This window comes from Carassius carassius, chromosome 7, assembly GCF_963082965.1.
Source record: "Carassius carassius chromosome 7, fCarCar2.1, whole genome shotgun sequence".
NCBI classification, from domain to species: domain Eukaryota; kingdom Metazoa; phylum Chordata; class Actinopteri; order Cypriniformes; family Cyprinidae; genus Carassius; species Carassius carassius.
This window is the reverse complement of record NC_081761.1, coordinates 31,993,502-32,012,635: the sequence shown is the minus strand read 5'-3', so window position 1 is coordinate 32,012,635 and position 19,134 is coordinate 31,993,502. Positions and strand designations below refer to the sequence as shown.

Genomic DNA, 19,134 nt, shown 5'->3' with positions numbered 1-19,134 from the left:
CTCTATCTGCTGTGATTTGTTCCAGATGATTTAGTCGAGCTGGAGCAGAGTTATCATTACTGACAGGTATGGAAAGGTTAGCGCTGATCACAAAAATGATACAGTCTATTTGTCAGTTGCCAGAAGGGAGTTTTTATGACTAGCTTCCAGTGTCATGAGATAATTTCCTGTGATTCTGAACATACTGAAGTTGCAATTATACATTTCTTCAAGTGTAGGGTTATTAATAGTTATATATATACAGTATATTATTGTTACCATAGAGAAAAAAAAGTCGAATAACGTTAATGTGACTATATTTAATGTCTCATTGAGCCTATACTGTTGGGGTTGTGAACTATCGACTTTTGGAAAAATTATTCTCAAGTTTATCAACTTCCTCCATAAGTACAAATGGTCATGAATGTATTACAGGGCAGTTGTTTTTGTGTGTGTCAGAAAATCATCCATATTTCTGCCACATCGCAAATCAAGTGAAATAGAATTATGGTAATGAAAATGACATCTCAAAAATTATTATAATAACCTGGTTGGGGCCAATTTTAGAGATAGACACAATTATCATAAATACAAAAAACAAGATTAAATCTATCCACACACACACACACACACACGAATATATGATGTTTACCTATTTATTACAAACAGTTGGAAATGCTTTGAACTCTTAAACTGTAAATGCTCTAAAATTCAATTTTTTTTATTCATTTATTTATTTAACTGAGAATTTAGCAAGTATGAAAGTTGGTTTATTTTGTTGCACTTTATTTTTGGGACTATTATTATTATTAATTTATTAATAAATTTTTTGCTGGTATTTATTTTTTATATATATTTTTAAAGATACACAAGTTTCACAAAATAATTATTGTAACTTTTTAATTTTATTTACTTATTTCTATTATTGTCAAAAATGCAATGTAATGTTTATATACAGTATATATATATATATATATATATATATATATATATATATATATATATATATATATATATATATATATATATAATGGACTTCTGTATTATTTGAAGGAAAAAAATATACATGAAAAAAGCATAGCAAAAATAAATGATAACAGCATGATGGGATGTTTCCAAGACATTTTTAATGCGATCTTGCCATATTAAAAAAAAAAAAGTTTTGAACTTGTCATCAGTACCATGTCATATTTGTCTGAATGTTAACACTCACTTTGTATGGCGATGCTTCTGGTGTCCTGTAGTATAGAGTCTCCTGACGAGACCTGAACAGTGACGGTGACCATGCCCTCGGTGCTGAACGTGTGTGAAATACTGCTGTCCAGCGTAATTATGGGCTAGCGCCACAAACATAGTGCATACAAAACAAAAACAATCTAAATATTTTGGTATTTGTAAGCTCAATGACTCCCTTAAAAAAGGAAACTCTTTTAAAATGAATAGCGCCAACAGCTTTATTGATGTTTCAGGGCGAACAAGCATGAACTAAAGAACACATCTAAATACCACAAAAACGACAAGAACAAGTACTACATTATTAACGGTTCATTGCTCCTGTTCTGTTTATCTTCTACCATAAAGTGTCTCGGAGGCCTTCGCCCAAAAACAAAGTGAGGCAGAAAATCTGTAATTATAGGAGCTGGTTGTACCTCTGTGTTGTTCCCCAGCCACCAGAAATAGGTAAGCGTTCTGAAATTAGAAGGCCAGACCACTGCCGTCAGGTTCACCTCCTTATTCTTAATGACCACATATGGAGCCATCAGCTGAATATGCTCCACAGGGCCTGAAACACACACACACACACACACACACACACACACACACACACAGTCAATAAGAACAGCAAACAGTGCAAGGGGTGAGCAAAAACTAAATATTACTCAAAAACAACTAGCCGGTGGGATGAATAACTAGTCAACTGTTTGGTCTTGTATAATTAGACTGGTTTCGGCTTCACCTGATCCCAACTGGACGCAGTTCAAACACAGCTAGATGGAAAGCAAGGGAATGGAAACAGAATGCTGGGATCTTGAGACCTGTTTTTAAAAGTAAGTATTTTTATCTTGGCATGACATTTTAAAAATGCAACACTCACAGGGGATGTTCGGGAAAAATTAATAAATAAATAAACTAATAATAAATAAATAAATAAATACAACAGTGCCAAGAAGCAAGTCGACAAGTAACTTTTCCAATAGGGTTTTGATGGGCTAACAGTCTAGCACCTAAAGCACAACATGCTAAATGAAGTTTTAGCACTAGAAATGTCAAAACTGAAAAGAAAAAGAAAAAAAATATGTATGGACAACTAGACAACCACTGTGGCCCATATCGTAAGTCTGCACAAACACATTAATAAATACTACTAATACATACATATTTATAAATATTACTTCTTTCACTATTTATTCACTCATCTGAGATCATTCGTCATTGTTTACTCCTCCCTGGTTGCAATTCTTTTTTTCTTTTCTTTTTTAAATAGCCTAAACAATTTGTATTGTTTTAAATAATTCTGCTTCAGTTTTTAATGCACATCAGGAAATCTGATCGCAAGTGCCCACCCCCTGTTTGTTTGTGAAAAGTGGAGCTAAAAGCAGTAATTAAGCACTGCAGTGTACTACACCTGTGGAGTTGAAGGACACATGCAGATTTTGGCAGAACATCTATGAAAGTCACATACCTCGAGTATTGTGCTCAGTTTGTGTTTTAGAGATGTTTATTTAAAGTTTGCTAACCAGTGTCCAGCCGCTTTACTGCCTGTGTGACTACCAAATTGTCTGTATAATTTCGAAGATTTAAAGACAGTGTCTTAGTATTTGTTGTATAATTTGTGCTCTTTTGCCGGATTATTTGTGTGTGTGTGAAACCTACACGTCACATGCAGGTGGAGGGATGAGGTGTCGAACCCGAGGCTGTTCTCCGCCAGCGCTGTTACTCTGAAGATGCCTGCGCTTCGGTACATGTGCCGGATGCCCTCTTTTGTCCAGCTCAGGTTGGAGTAGGACACGGCTGTACCATCCCCAAAGTCCAGCTGAATGTTTGTCCTCATAGAGTCACCCTAAAAACAACACGCAGAGCCTAGCCTGATTATTACAACAACTCTTTAGCACACTTTCCTTAATAACTGAGTCTGGCAGCTGCGACCAAAAACAGCTGCGGGTAACGTCACCATTCTGCTCCACAGACACCGGCCCATCTGCTTTCAGACACAAGCATTGTTTTCATTCCTGCTGTAACTCTGCCTCATATATGAGATGAGGTGTGTGAAACCAGACACAGGAGCTGCTTATTTACAGAGAAAACAGTCACTGCGTCAAATGAATTACCTCTCAGCATGTATTTCAGCTTCCTGTGGGAACCCATCTTATTACTTTTGATATGTAATATATACTTGATACTCTATATTGTGTTGGTTTGGCTTGCTCAGGGTCAACTGCAATCTACCGCAATCATAATTGCCGTTTACCAGAAAGGATATTGCATAGGGAATATAACCATAAATATGACTCATATGGCTCTGAGCGAGTCTTATGTAAATCTGTATTCTGCCATTTTGTAAGCTAAAATAATAATAATAATTATTATTATTTTATTTTATCTTCCAGTACAAATATGTGTAAATGAAATCACGAATCCTCAGTAAATTACATTTCTTATTTCTGTTTAAACCAATCCAAACAGTAATAACAGTCTGCCACAGACTTTCAACTATTGATATAAATCTGAAATATTCTAATATTATATTTAATTATACAAATCAGACTACAGAAAACATTTTTTTAAGAAATGAGTGACTATTTCTATAATATTGTTGTGCTGCAGACAGTATTATTTACTAATTAATATTGACAGTAATTAAGTACTTCACTAGTATTTAAGAGTATTTATTATTATGAATATGTATTTATTTATTTTTACACAAAACAGTAAAATTTCAATACTAATATTTATGGTTGTCTTAATATAATTGGTTTTAAATGTTAAGCTATGGAGCTACACATAAAAAAAAAATAATAATAATAAAAAAATGACCCCCCCCCCCCCCCCCCCCAAAATCACATTTTAGGTTGGAAAATATGTAAATCATATTCATGTCATTCAAGACCAAATAGCAATCAACAGATATCTGGGTTTATAAGCCTATATCTTCTGTTACTTGAAGCACCTCTTGGTGCAACGCCTGAAACATCTGCCACAAAAACACCCATTAGCGCTAGTTATAAATATAAAACTGCTAAACCAGCCAGTTAAAAACATAAAAAAATAAAAATAAAAAGGAAAGAAAGAAAGAAGAGGATCAGGAAGTTGATTCTGTGCCTTGAACCATTCCTTTTATCAACCGTCCTTCAGGCTCTACATCTGGTAATGGGTGCAAGTGAAAGAACGCTAAATCGTATGTGTGTGTGTGTGTGTGTGTGCATGCAATATTCACAAATCCATGCTTACACTTCCCCAAATCTCCCTCCTTTTTCTCTTTCCGTCATTAGCACATTGTAGCCTAATGCTATTGGGATATTAATTTGTAACACTGCATTAGCAGTAGGGTGGGTACCGAAACCTGGTACCAATATGAGCTGCTCCAAAGCTCCTGCTTCATATATCGCATGCTGCAGAGCCGCAGCACACTGATAAAGTGAAGAAAGACGCTTTCAGCACTTCAAGTTTATACTCGCCGTGTCAGCACGAGCGAAGTTGCACACAGCGGACGGAGCACAACGGAAGATTGGGTTTTCAAGCTAAAGTAAAAGACCACTTCTTTAACCAGAGAGGGTGAACATGTTGGCATTCTTGTGGAAATAAAAATATTAAATAAAAAACCTGTTAGCAACATCGAGTTTACTTTTACTTTTTTGTTGTTGTTGTTTTCATTTTGAAAAGTCACTTTGTGCTATGGGGGCTTTCTTTTTTCACTCCTCAGTATTTGCTAAACATTCTGTTAGTCGTTTTTGTTTATAAATGTTATGTAAGATAGTTTGTCATTGTAACCTACTGTTTTATTGTTGTGCTTTTTAATTGACAGTAACAATGAATCCATCTTTTGTATTAGTCTTAAAAAGTGAAAAGTATAGATATACAGGAAGCTAAATAGACAATTTTTCTTTCTTGTAAAATGTGACACCAAAATAGCGAAAGAGAAAGTGAAAGCCAGGAAGCCCGGCTTATAACACAGCAAAAGAGGATCTCCTGTTCCTTCACAAAATTGAACTCACAAATAACGATGATTAAAAATAATGTGAACATTTTTGATTCCATATAACTATAAACTATGATAAAAGTTCATCAGTATGCATTGATTGATGAGAGAGTTAGTCGCAAAGGAGCGACTAACATGCTTAAATTAAAATGCCTAAAGCTAAACGTCCCTTGCCTAAAGCTAAACATTTCTAAACCTGTTGTCCAATAAAAGAGAACAATGGATTATAAATATACTTAAATATTATGAAAATACCAAAGCTGGCTTGAATAACACAGATAAACTATATTGTCTCAGTCAAGTGTTTATTGTCTTTGTTTTATCATTCAAAATATTTATTATGTTCTGTTTACTCAGTTACAGTTACAATAGGGAAGCATTTGTCCATATAAGGGATTTCCTGGAACGTCATGAGTTCCGCTTCTTCTGTGACTAGATATGTGCAAGGGCTCCTTCTGGCGTCCAGTACGAATGAAACAGACATCAGGTGTTTATAGTGCTAATGGCCAAGCCATCATTTTTATGGAAAATTGTATTTATTTATTTTTTATAAATATCCGTTTTTAACCTTTTAGGCACCAGAACCATTTTAAAAAAGAATCGATTTGGTGCCGGTATCAAAAAAAAAACAAAAAACAAGATACCCAACCCTAATTAGCAGCACATGAAGGATGTTTTGGTTTGCACAATTGTGCTGAGCTCTCGAGGTTCAGACAAAGTACTTTTTTTTATGGAAGTTGCTTCACGCAGTTTAGCTGCCATCCTGGAAATCCACCACCCCAAACTGTTTCACTGCCTGAATTCAGTTGTCCTGTAAAAATATCAACACATGAATAATACAATATAAATATATTTGAAGCAAAATACTGTTTTAGTAAAAAAATAAAAATAAAATAAAAATACTAAAAGTTTGAGATCAGTGAGATTTCATTTTCTGAAAATAAATTAATACTTTTATTTACCAAAGACACATTAAACTGATCAAAAGAGAGAGTAAAGACATTTATTGTGCAAGAGAGTTCAAATATATTCTGTTCTTTTGAAATATTCATTAAATAATCTTGAAGACAGAGAAAAAGAAAAAAACAAACAAACAAAAAAAAAATATTAAGCCACAATAAATATTTATTGAGCATATTAAAATTATTTCTGAACTGATCATGTGACACTGAAGTCAAGAGTAATGATGCAGAAAATAAAGCTCTGCATCACATGAATAAATTATAATTTAAAATATATTAAAATAAAAAACTGTAACTGTAAATATTTTACAAAATACAGTTTTTTTAATCAAATACAGACTATACAATTGTTTGTAATATATATATATATATTTTTTATTCATTTTAAGCTAAAATTAATTTTAATTTAATTATACTTAAAACAATGAAAAAATGGATGAATGGATGGATAGATATCTAACAATAAACTAATCTCATTCCTCATAAACTTTCTCCGCTTCTATCTTTTCCAACCTTGAGCTGCTTTCTCTTTAACAAAAAATAAAATAAAAAAATAAAAATAAAAAATCTTGTGTTGCACCTTAAAGGCATTAAATATTAAAGTCCATTTGATTTGCCTAAGAAACTGCCTCGACTCTGACCCTCATGAATATAAATAGATAGAATTCTTAGCCCATCTCACTATCTGTTTCTATCTCTCTCTCTCTCTCTCTCTCTCTCTCTCTCTCTCTACTAGCTCTCACTCTCTTAATGAAAGGAATAAGCCCTCATTTCCTCATCTCATCATACTGTAATGTGACAACTCTGCTGTGGTGAGACGCCTAGGGAGAAACACTTTACCTGGAATGAGCAAGAAAGCGTGTGTGTGTGTGAGAGAGGGAGAGACAGAGACAGAAACCAGGAGAGAATATGTGTGACCATTTGTGCACTGCACCTCAATGAAAAGCTATTCCCCAGCAGGCTTGTAATATGTATCCGGCTTGCACCATACCATCTGTACAGAGTGAAGCCTTTTCATCCACAAGAGCTACAGCACAGCTCGGAGCAGAGGAAACCAAATTATGGAAAGTTTCCAGAATGTCAAAATAACCTATGTGGGTGTAAACGGTCACATATAGAGCTCAATGATAGTTTCATTTAGCCAGACTGGTCTAAAAGTTTGGTCCACCAAGAACAGCCTTAGAAAAATTAGCCTGACCAACATGTCAAGTAACCACTCATGTTGGGATGGTGTCATTAAGAGGGAGGTTAATCTAAAATAGCTGGAACCTCAATAATAAACCAGTGCAGTAAAAATGTTTTAAATTATAGCACAACTGTGTCGGACAACTGTCTGAAAAATCCACTGTAATCTGTTGTTATCTTAAAGGAACAGTTTACCCCCAAATGAAATGATCTCACCCTCATGACATTCAAGTCACCAGTGGATCTTGCTCACCAGTGGATTTTCTGCAGTGAATGGGTGCCATCAGAATGCGAGTCCACACAGCTGATAATAACGTCACTATAATCCACAAGTAACTGACATGACTCCAGTCCATCAATTAACATTCTGTAAATTGTAAAGTTGTGTTTATAAGAAACAAATCCATCAACACATTTTTAACTTAAATCCACTGTGTCATTCTAAAATGCGAGTCTTCTATGCATAAAATTGCTTTCTCCATTGAAAAACTCATCTCGCCTGAATCAGGAGAGACATATGCACCATTTAAAAGCACCGTAAAAGCAAAAACAGTCCTAAACAAACATTCTGGTGAATTTTGACATGAGAGAACAGGGGATGGATTTTTTTCACTGGAGGAAGCATAATTTTTGGCCAGATAAAATACCTTCATGATAGCTTTCTTATAAACATGCAGCTTTTCACTTTACCAGACATTAAACGATTGACTGGAATGGTGAGGATTATTGTGATGTTTTTATCAGCTGTTTGGACTCTCATTCTGACGCCACCCATTCACTGCAGAGGATCCACTGCTGACAAAGTGACGCAAATTAAATTCTTCCAAATCTGCTATGATGAAGAAACAAACTAATCTATATATTGGATGTTCATGTTTGGATGAACTGTTCCTTTAAGGTGCTATTTCCGACCTGAACCTTAAAATGACTTTCGTTGGTGTATGCTAATGTAGTCTTGTTGATTCAGTCATATTAATTAATATTTCTGATTTGTCTAAATTAAGTTACTACACAAAACACTTTTTTTTTTTGTCTATATCAGTGCTTCTCAAATGGTGTTTTTTACAACCTAAAATGCGCTAGGGTTAAGGACAGCAGATAAAAACAATGCTAAATGCAAATGACAAAATGCAACTAGAAAAAAAAACATGCCTCGTTAGGAAGTCACCATAAAAAAATGTTTTTTTTCCTTAAGCCAAGGCACTACAGGCAAAAACATTATTATTATAATTTTATTTTTTTATTTTTTATAAACTGGTCAATTTTGAGATTTTGAGCTGTTTGGCTTGTTGTTTCAGACTAGTGGAAAAACATCCAAATTACACTCTCAAGTGTTTATTATATTATCTACTTGCGCTTGCAGATTTCAGATACTACACACTTTTTTAAAGGAATTGTTTTTTCTTCAAAATAATTTTTTCCTTCATGCACTGAGCAAGAACTCTCTACCTCAGTAGAACTTGCGTACACCAATCTTTATTGCTATAAAATATTCTCAAAGCCTTTTTTAACTAAATTATATCCCTTAAAAACATGGTTGGCAGTTATTAATGTAGTCAAGCAACTGGATAAGAATGGTGATATCTGTTAATATGTATATCTATTATCTATTACTATGTATTAGTACCTACTCACCTTGGGTGTTTTGCCTTAAATGTAAAAAAACACTTTCTATATCTTTTGTCGTTAATGTTTGCCCTCCTAAAAACAGATACGGTTTCTTACACTTGATGCCTGATGTTAAATCCTAGTCCTGAAGCAAAACCAGTTGAAAACCACTGCTTTAACTACCAGACATAATACATTAATCCGCTACATGGACATCTAGATATCCGATCATTGATAATCTGCTCACATGGAGTTAGCGCATCAATTTAATAATTATTACCATATAATTTAGGTATTTACTCAATACCAGGCCCATAATTATAGCTTCTGGCCATGCCGCATTTTAAATGATCAGATCCCCGAATCCGATAATCTGACTATGATTATCCATTAGCTGAGTTCATTGGATTCAGATGACCCTCGTGATGATCTCACCTCTTCTAACTGCACCAGGAAGGTCACATTGCTGCCCATGTTGGCTGTGAGTTTGTCATCATGTGTTGTCAGGACTAAACCTCGCGGGGGGCGATTCGGACACTGCTGTTTCCTGGCTGTGTACATCTCCTTCACTCCTTTTGTGCAGTTATTCGCTACCACTTTACGATATCTGCAACACACAAACAAATCAAAACATTTTCTTTTGAGATAAACAATTAAATGGCTCATTGACATTCACATTGTTACTTAGTGTCTGGGTCACTGTATTTATCCTTTTGAATACAACAAGCCTGATAGATCCATTCTGAGTAGCTCTGGTTTTTTATTGCTGGATTAATGGGTTTGGCCCACAATTTATGTGACACAATCTCTGAAAATGATAATCGCGTTCTTTCTCTGTCTCTTTCCTTGTCTGTACTTCGCACTCTTGCTCTGAATGGATATGCTTTCTGACTGATGTTGGTTTTAAATTAGGTTTAAATGAAGTCTTTCCATTACACAGTGTTATCTGTCCAGCTAGGTCTCTCTGTATGGATTGTCTGTCTAGAAAGTTGTCGTAAAGACGGACGCCACAATCTCCAGAAAATTTAAAACCTGCTCACGTCAATATGGCTTGTGCCTGCTCATCAGCACAATAAAGTTTAAATCATGGCTCACTTAATTAAAAATAACCATTTCCTAACACAAGATTGGTTTAGTGCTAGAAATATGAAGAGTCTGCATATTGTATACAGACAGCTTACCCTGTGCTGTTGAGGTAGTTTTGCCCTTGGCTGCAGCTTCGAGACAGTGTGGAAGGGTTGAACCAAAATGCAGGCAAACAGTTTCCATCCCCTCTTCTCTCAAAACCATAATCACTACAAAACAAAACAAACAAATCTCACATACTGTAAATAACATTTCTTAATTTTGAATCATTTTAGATATCAATCCATCCATGAAAAACATAAATTCACTCCAGGTATGTTTGACTAGTTCCATACAAGGTCATCGCAAGTTCATATCTCATTTGTGACATTTTCTAATGCCGTTCCCTGATGCCTATCCTGTTAAACATTCTCCAAACTACCTGTACATCCTTTCATTCATGCACAGCGGCACATCTTGTATTCAAGCATGTCCTTCTTTTATGCCCTTGAGACAATTGCAGCCATTGAGATATATTAATTCTTGGATGACAAATGTCTTTTCTGCTCTGAGAGCTGCCGGCATCAACGTACTGTATGTCCTTAACGTCTTTCAGTTCTCTCTTCTCCCAGAAGCCCTGGAACCTGCTGAAGTGAATGTCTGTTCATATATCACAGCTGACTTTGATTTATCAATTAATTACTGATCCACAACAAAACCCAGCAGAACACATGGCCCCTTTTGGCATTGCACATTTGGGTTTTTAATTATGAGCAGTTCCAATCCGGCACTCAGATAAGAGTCAAGCTTTAAAAGATATTTGTGTGCTAGTGGTCAGATTATTCCCATACAAATTTAGTGTTATTTTAGGCACATATGGGTGATTCTTTAATTAGTAACACTTTCATTACTTTAAATATAAGTTAGCTGCCAACCAGCACCTAACCAGCATCTATGTAAAAATACTACAGAATATTACGCTTAGGAAAAATTTAACCTAAAGGGATCAAATACAACGAAAACAAGAGAATTCCCAATATTTAACCCTGAGGTACACCACAAGTTAATGGTACTATAGAAGATGAAAAAAATTCCAACCTCCACCAAAAATCAGAAAGATACAATTTAAACCATGGTAAGTGGTGTCAAAGGTCAAGCTTTTTTACACTGGGTTTTGTATCATTGTCATTTTAATGTATGTGCTTTCTTGTTTGTTTTATAAAAAATGCACAAATAAATTTGCTTTGCCTGTATTTTGAAAACTAAAACATATGTCCTTCAGTAAAGAGTTAATGATCATCTTTGAAGTGGATTTTGGTATAATGTGTGATTTTGGACTTGTTAATACAAGTTAACATTCAATTTCCTTTGATCTTACATAAGTAAGAAGAAATAGTGTTTCTGAATTACAGTTTGCAAAACACTGACTGGTTTAGTAATGACATCTAATAAAGCTACTCTTAGATCATGATGTATATATCCTAAAAATTAAAGGAACTTCTGATCTTTTAACTATAACTTATAAAAAAGATGTGCTTCTATGTCACTCTCATTTATATCATAATCAAACTGAACCTCAGTTGTTCTGTAAAATGATTGGTGCAATCTAGTATTGGTCAATGGAAGCAGTATAGCCCTGTAAAGCCCACTGTTGCAGAATTACAACATCACTTTTAACAATTAAGAAAAAGTCCTGCAAATGTTTTTTTTTTCTTCTTCTTTCTCAAGACCACATTTACATAGTTAATTACATAGAGACAATCCTTATTTAAAAAAAACACATTTTAATATAAATTGAAATATATATGATTAAGTTCTTATTACAAAAATATAAAAGTAACATTATTGTTATCATTCTTGAGATCTAGTATTATCTATTATAATTTACCCTTAATGTGGAATAATTACTTGCAAATATGAAATATATACAATATAAATAAATAAAAAGTGCATTTATATTAGTATTTAAACACTACCCTAAATGCACAGTGTAAAATGTTGATTGTTTGATTGTAAACAATTTTTTGTTTAAAAATAGGTAAAAACATTCAAACACAGGCCCGTAGCAAGCTACGAGGTCACCGAGGTTCCAATGATCTGAATGACTAATTTGCTGATTAAAACTCCTCATATGAATGTTTGCATGACATGTATAATTCAGTTTAGACATTTTGCAAGAATGTTTAGCGTCTGTGGTATGAAAATGATGGCTGCCAGACACTGGTGGATTGAACGAGGCTTGAGAGATGTGACTCATGAGTGAGGATGTGGGAACAACTCCTGCCAGTTGTTTTTCACTTAATTTGACACTTTAAAAAGTTAATCAACTGGGAAGTTTCAGATTAGGGTCAGGGATATCTTTATCTTTATCTTATCTTATCTTATCTGCAAATTTTATTTAGTTTTTATAGCAATATCTGGCAACACTGCATCAGCGTCTAAACTAATAATAATAAAAAAAAGCCCACCGACAGGTTACTGCTGACAGGATAGCACATTCGGTACACTAGTAGTACATAGATCTAGAACAAGTAGGTAACAGAATGAAATGAAATAGCCTACAAAAACACTAGCCATGAAAAAGTCTATGCTATTTCATTCGGTAGGGTATATAGTAGTAGTACATTTTCACAAAGTAATAAAAAATATTCATAAGAGCACTAGACAAAGTAATCACATTTTTTACAAAAAATGACAAAAGTAATGTTATCATTGCATACTGATAAAATTATCCACCAAATTTGTTTTTGTTTAATTTGATGCAATGAATATGGTATAATGTAACAGTGTCCATCCCTCCAAACATCTACATGTATGTCTCTTTTAAAGTGTTTAGTGTATATAATGAGTTGTATTTGTATGGGTTATTATAGCACAATTCTTAACCCCATCCTGGACCTCATTAAATTTCAATGCACACAAATTGGCAATGCACACACACACACACACACACACACACACACACACACACACACACACACAGTATATAGGCTATACTGCGATTATTATTATGAAATGTAAAAAAAAGAATTCTTAATTACAGTTGTCTTTGCAACAACTGCATTACAAATGTTATTTTGTTCTTCTGTTAGTATCACATATTTTATATCTGCAGATAAAAAGATGTGTTTTTAATTCTTACACCACAACCTAAAGCAATAACAATTATTAGATGAGCTCTCTGTATCAGAGCTAATGGAAAGAGACAACATATTATATTCCACAGAATAATTACTCTGCATATCATGTCACAAGTTGTTTTTTGCAATTAAAAGTTTTGTGAATCACAGTAAGGTTAGGAAACGTTGTTTTGTTTTTCAAGCATGTTCCTATATTAAAACTGCAGGAAGAAATACTGTATGTACCGGTGGGCCGAACTGATCTGGACAATGAATACATGAAAACAAAATATCACAGAAGCTAATGGACTTAATTAAACTGCTAGTTTTTCTAATTCAGAAACGAGGCTGTATCTGGTTAATTTAAGATAAACAGAGAACTGGGTAACATTTTTAAAATGAATTAGCATACAAATTAAATCTATTTAGTTTGTCATGTCTGTATCATCCAGACTATTACACCAACAAATCACACAAAATGCATTACAAAAGAACAAAAACAAATGAAATACAAAAATTGCAATGCAATAACTGTGAATTATTGTTATTTAAATTTTTTGCACCGATAGAGAGAGAGAGAGAGAGAGAGAGAGAGAGAGAGAGAGAGAGAGAGAAACCCTTCTGTTCTGGCAGAACTAATCCTACATTTATTCAGACTCTAATTAATGGCTTGAAGTTAAAAAAGCCTCTTGATAGGTGTATATATATATATATATATATATATATATATATATATATATATATATATATATATATATATATATATATGCATGTCCTAATTGCTCATTTTCTTTCCTTTCTTAACCGCCCGTCAAAAACAAAACAGATCAAATGAGGTTATGGTCAGTTCTTCATAAGATCAGTTTTTCATCTGTTCTTACGTAGGTATGCTTTGTGCCACAGCAAATCAGAAAAATCAGACAGTTTATTTTGTTTTTGTTTTTTTATATAAAACTTCCCTCTGAGATTCTTAATCAGTGAATGTCACAGACCTTTAAGAGAAGAGGGTGAAATTTCAGTGACACTGTTTTCTAAAAGATACATTCACATACTTTTGGGGAAAAGAAAAAAGGAAGAAATATTTAGCTTTCGTCATATTTTAGAAGGAGGGTCCTAGCAAGGCGTTCATCTTTTTAGGGGATCCATTCCTTTCATATTTTGGACAAAGCATTGCTTAATGAAAAATTCTAGTATTAGAATCAAAGTACTGGGCAAATTAAAGACGCACAATAAATCTCAAAAGGCATTCTGGGCACTACTTGCATATAGAGAACACAAATGAACACTTATCTGAAAGCATGTTAAGATCTCTTCACTGAGATTTGTAACTGTACTATTTGCTGCAAAACAATATCAAGTAGAACAGGAGAACATATTAAAGACAAAGTAAGGATGCACTGTGCATTGTTGGCAGAAGATAAACCACTTGGTCTGTGAATGTGATAAATCCTGAGGTATTTATATATACTTTAAAACAACCTCCAGACAGGCAACAACAGACTATGATAAAGAACCTCGATCTTCTTTTCTTCTCTCAGCCCTGCGGCCTTTAAAAGCCCAGAGACAGTCTGAATCCATGCATCTTGATCCTCAATAAGGCACCTTTCCCACCTATACTGACCCTACAGAGGGGGTCAACCAGTCCACTGGAGTAGAAGCACTAAGTCTATTCTGAGATCTTTGAAAACAGCTCCCGGATCGCCAGTGAACAGAACATGAAGGCCAGGCAGTTTTATAAATACCTGTGATCCCACCTAAAGAGCAGAGTAGGGTTTGATATACTGACTCAACAAATAAATATCTGATGTTGTGTATTGAGCATTTTTGAACTGTTTTACACCGATTTAGTAAATTTATCACATCGAAAGTTTGAGGCCGATAAACGTTTATGAGCACAAGACTCTTATGTTCACCAAAGTTGCATTTATTTATAAAAATAAAATAAAATAAATATAGTAGAAATAGTAATATAATGTGAAATATTATTACAATTTAAAATGACTTTTTTTCTATTTTAATGCATTATAACTTTTAATGTATTTCTTTGATGGCAAACTGAATTTTCAGCATCCCCACTCCAGTCTTCAGTGTCACATGATCCTTCAGAAATCAGTCTAATTTCTGGATTTGCTGCTGAAGACACGTTATCAATTTTAGAAACAGTTGCTGATTCTTATTTTGGTGGAAACTGTAATGCTGGATTTTTTTTTTTTATTGAAAAGAAATTCAAAAGAACAGCATTTATTTGAAATACAAATATTGTATACCATTATACAGTAAATGTTTTAATGCCACTTTTAATCAATTTAATACATCGTAACTAAAATGTAGAAATGTATTGCACATTGCTATACTATTTTGTTTTGAGCAAGCATGTGGCGGCCAAACTCAAGCATATTAGTTGTAAACTCTGATTATGGTAGCCAGTTTGTAAGACCGTGACTAGAAAAATGAATGAACCATGACATGCCCATAATAATAATCAAATATCTAAATTAAGATCACATCTAAAATGATGATCAGCATATAATTAGAATCAGTCTACATTTGAGACCTTCTTTAATTGGAGTCAGATCAAATTAATAACACAGTCAGTCTAAAGTAAATTAAACTACTCAAGACAATTCTTCTAAAATCACGAAAAAGATACACCTGCAGGAAATCACTGATGTAGCTGTTGGCTCAGTGGGTGCATCTTTAGCTGTGTTCATTTGGTGTGCTGTAAACTCACCATTCAAAGTCATGTGCTCTGCAAATACAGGGTTCTGCAGACAGGATCCTGGAGTTGTCCCATCCAACCATGCAGTAGTTTCCTGGACGACGCTTCATGTAGATCTTCTTTTGACCCATTATGCATGGCTCACCCTAAGAAAACCATATCTAAGTCAGTTGCAACCGATATTGCGATTTCGAAATTGGGTTTTTGCTTGTTTTTCGTTTTACCTGGTTATGCAGGTGCCAGGTTTGGTAGTCTCCCTCTGTGCACCTTCTGGTGAATATGGGCTTGTAGTCAATTTTGATAAGCTGCCATTCAGAACGATGACTGAAGTGTCCAAAAAACCTGCCAATTGACAAAGAAATGTTTAATTCTCATAGAGCTCACTCATTTTTAAGTGAAGAAGGAAACTTTCATTAGCTGGTCCAGATGTGTAAGCGTTGGAATTAAACTTTAAGCAAAAAGTTACATCTCCAGAGGCTGGATTGAGCATTACTGGGTTACTTCATTAGTTAGGTCTGAAATTGCTCCCTGTATCCTATAAATTGGACAATATGGGGATAGTAGCATTATCTGAATTCAGAGTGATCATTTCAAATAAATAATAAAAATACTACTTATATGATTCTTATTAGCAGTTATTTAATTCCCTTGTTTTAATCATTGTGAGCACGACAAGCAAACAGAACAAAGATTTATGAAAAAGACTATGAAACCACTTCATAAAGTGAAGTAATACTGAGACAGCCAGATAGATTAATAAAAAAAACACAATGTAAAATAAAAATGAGTGAGAGGTTACCAAATCTTGTGCTGTTTCTATCTGTGTAGCACCTACCGCTCTGCAGATTCCTCTGTTATAGTTTACTTTTACCAATAATATCAGTCCTGTCTTTGAGTCCTATTTCTACGAGATTTTTTTTTTATTTATTTTTTTATTTGTGTTCAAAGTAATAATTAAAAAGTACTATACAACCCTATTAAACTATAGACCGGCACTGAGACACAACGAGAAGTGTTATTGGTTAGCTTAAGTGTATGATTAATTAACCTTTCCTAACAAGTGTATCTCTTGAACGAACAGGTTTTAGAGCTCAGAGGAATCTATTCTTCTGTAATAAATAGGACATAATGAGGACACACAGGCTCTGTGTGCGTGTGTGAGAGATAGATGGTTGTCAAAAGCAAACCTGTATAGACTTACGTCATGATCTGATTTTCAGCACCTGCCTCCACCAGAACACCGTCCACGAACAGCGGCATGGCTGAGAAACTGTGACGCGTCCACTGACGACCTTCATCAAAACTGATCCTGCAGAAGACATTGAGATGTTCAAATGTTAATGGATGACAAAACTACAAACAAATGAATGTTGTACATCCAGTGCAGGGTAGATTACTTGTAAATTGTAGTCTGTTACTGATTCCAGATTACTATACATAAAAAAAATTACAGTTAGTAATGTAATCTATCACATTACACATTTTAGGTAATATAATCAGACTACTTTTTTATTACTTTTAGATTACTTTCAACCTAACTTGTTTATCATATTGATTTAAATAGGATAATCTTTTGTATCGTATTGCCAGATTACATGTACTCAGTTACTACCCAGCACTGCATGCAATTTTAAAGTGTAAGTGAATGATAATGAAGTTTCCATTATGGCTGAACTATAATTTAAATAATCTGTTTTAAAGGGAATAAGATGCAAACAAATAGCAGAGATACATAAAACCCAGTAAAAGTACAATAAAGATTAAAAAAAGAAAGCAGAGGTCGAAGAAAACCAGACGCAACATCAAAACATACAAGAAACGTCTACAAATGTGGAAGGGAACAGAAGCAAGCAAAAGCTGTAGAGCTTTCTTCCTTCAGGTCTGATCATGATACTTTCTGACAGCTTTTCAACATCATTTCACAGGTGCAAACAGTAGGCTAGCATGTGTGACAAGGTTGCAACAATGCACAATGGCACTGCTTCCAAGTTCTCTCGGGTCTGATAAAAGCAACAGTCGGAGTTAGTGTTGACATGTATCCATTAAGAGAACATACAGTCAAGGCTGTTATTTGAAGTCATACTTGCAGGACATGACACGACTGCCCTACACATTTGTGTCTCCACTTACTTTTCGCTTGAGTTGTTTAAGAGAACTAAAAAATGAAGGTGCCACACTTCAGTGGACTTAAAACTAAAGCCAAATGCTTTGAGTGATAAGAGAGAAAAGATTTGAGACTCTGGAGGATTAAACATCACTGAAGCAAAACCAGGGTGGGCCAATTTGAAGAAGGAACCAATGTGTAAACTCGGGGGGATGAGTGGGAAGCTTTAATATGGAACACTTCCCATGGTGCGCCATGTAAAAACTGATTCCAATCTGTGATTTGGCAGCCTTTGTGTCCTGCCGTTTCATTTTTGTTTGTGTGGAGAGCATGTTCGATCTACACCAACCCGACGATTGATTTTTTTTTCCTCAATGATCTTAATAGTACAGAACCGACCCTGTCAGACAGATGGAGTGCCAACTGTAGTAACTGAAGCAGAATATCTCCAAACCAGCATGAATAAACCTGGCAGAAGCAAGCTTATTTTCACCTACCAAAGATGTCTAGTGGGCACAGTGGGCTGCTTCACGGCAACCAAAGCTCCACCTTTGTCCAAAAACCACACGTTGTGCTCTTCTTCAAAAATCTGCATCATTGGAAGAACAACATGGGGTTATTTTCATTTTATTGCACAAATAGGCTCAAAAGGGCATCTTTGCGTAGACATTTGTGCACTTTTCTCACAGTCATACAGAAGTTTTTCTAGCTTTTGTACTCTGGGTTAACCTTTCGGTTTTTGCAATGGAGTTCTACAGAGATGACATGTTTTTGAAGGACAAAACCGAGCCAAATGTAGCATTTTAGCACTTCCGGTTCCATCGTTCTGAATCAATGGGGTATTTTAAATGTGTTTTTGGTATAATGCCTGAAATATAGGGTTTGTGGTTAATACAAGATCAAGATTATGGCTGTCAGTAACAGTTGCGTTCATAATAAATGCAAACTCACAACAATATTCATAGATGGAGTTTTAGACACTCCACACATGTAAATGATAACAGTTTGTGTTGAGCAGCATTTACTGTGAATGAAGCCGCTCTGAAAAGCACGTACGTAACCTACATGCATGTATATAATTAAAGCTCAATGCATATTTAATTGAATCGTAACATTTGTGAATTCACAATAGCATTATGCTTTATGGTCTTACAATGCATTTCATGGATTATCAGCATTGAATGCGCCACTTCCGT

The 19,134-nt window shown here is 34.6% G+C and overlaps 1 protein-coding gene across 1 annotated transcript in view; it reads right to left on the bottom strand.

Annotated features, from left to right (window-relative positions):
• sorcs3a (sortilin related VPS10 domain containing receptor 3a) overlaps window positions 1–19,134 on the bottom strand; it is a 230,070-nt gene that overhangs the window by 14,228 nt on the left and 196,708 nt on the right. Inside the window, exons 13-21 of the mRNA XM_059554602.1 lie at window positions 18,436–18,527; window positions 17,036–17,143; window positions 16,059–16,176; window positions 15,847–15,980; window positions 10,113–10,226; window positions 9,367–9,538; window positions 2,854–3,040; window positions 1,629–1,762; window positions 1,193–1,316 (exon numbers count right to left, since the gene is read on the bottom strand). Coding sequence (XP_059410585.1) covers window positions 1,193–1,316; window positions 1,629–1,762; window positions 2,854–3,040; window positions 9,367–9,538; window positions 10,113–10,226; window positions 15,847–15,980; window positions 16,059–16,176; window positions 17,036–17,143; window positions 18,436–18,527 — 1,183 coding nt within the window. The remainder of the gene's footprint in view (window positions 1–1,192; window positions 1,317–1,628; window positions 1,763–2,853; window positions 3,041–9,366; window positions 9,539–10,112; window positions 10,227–15,846; window positions 15,981–16,058; window positions 16,177–17,035; window positions 17,144–18,435; window positions 18,528–19,134) is intronic.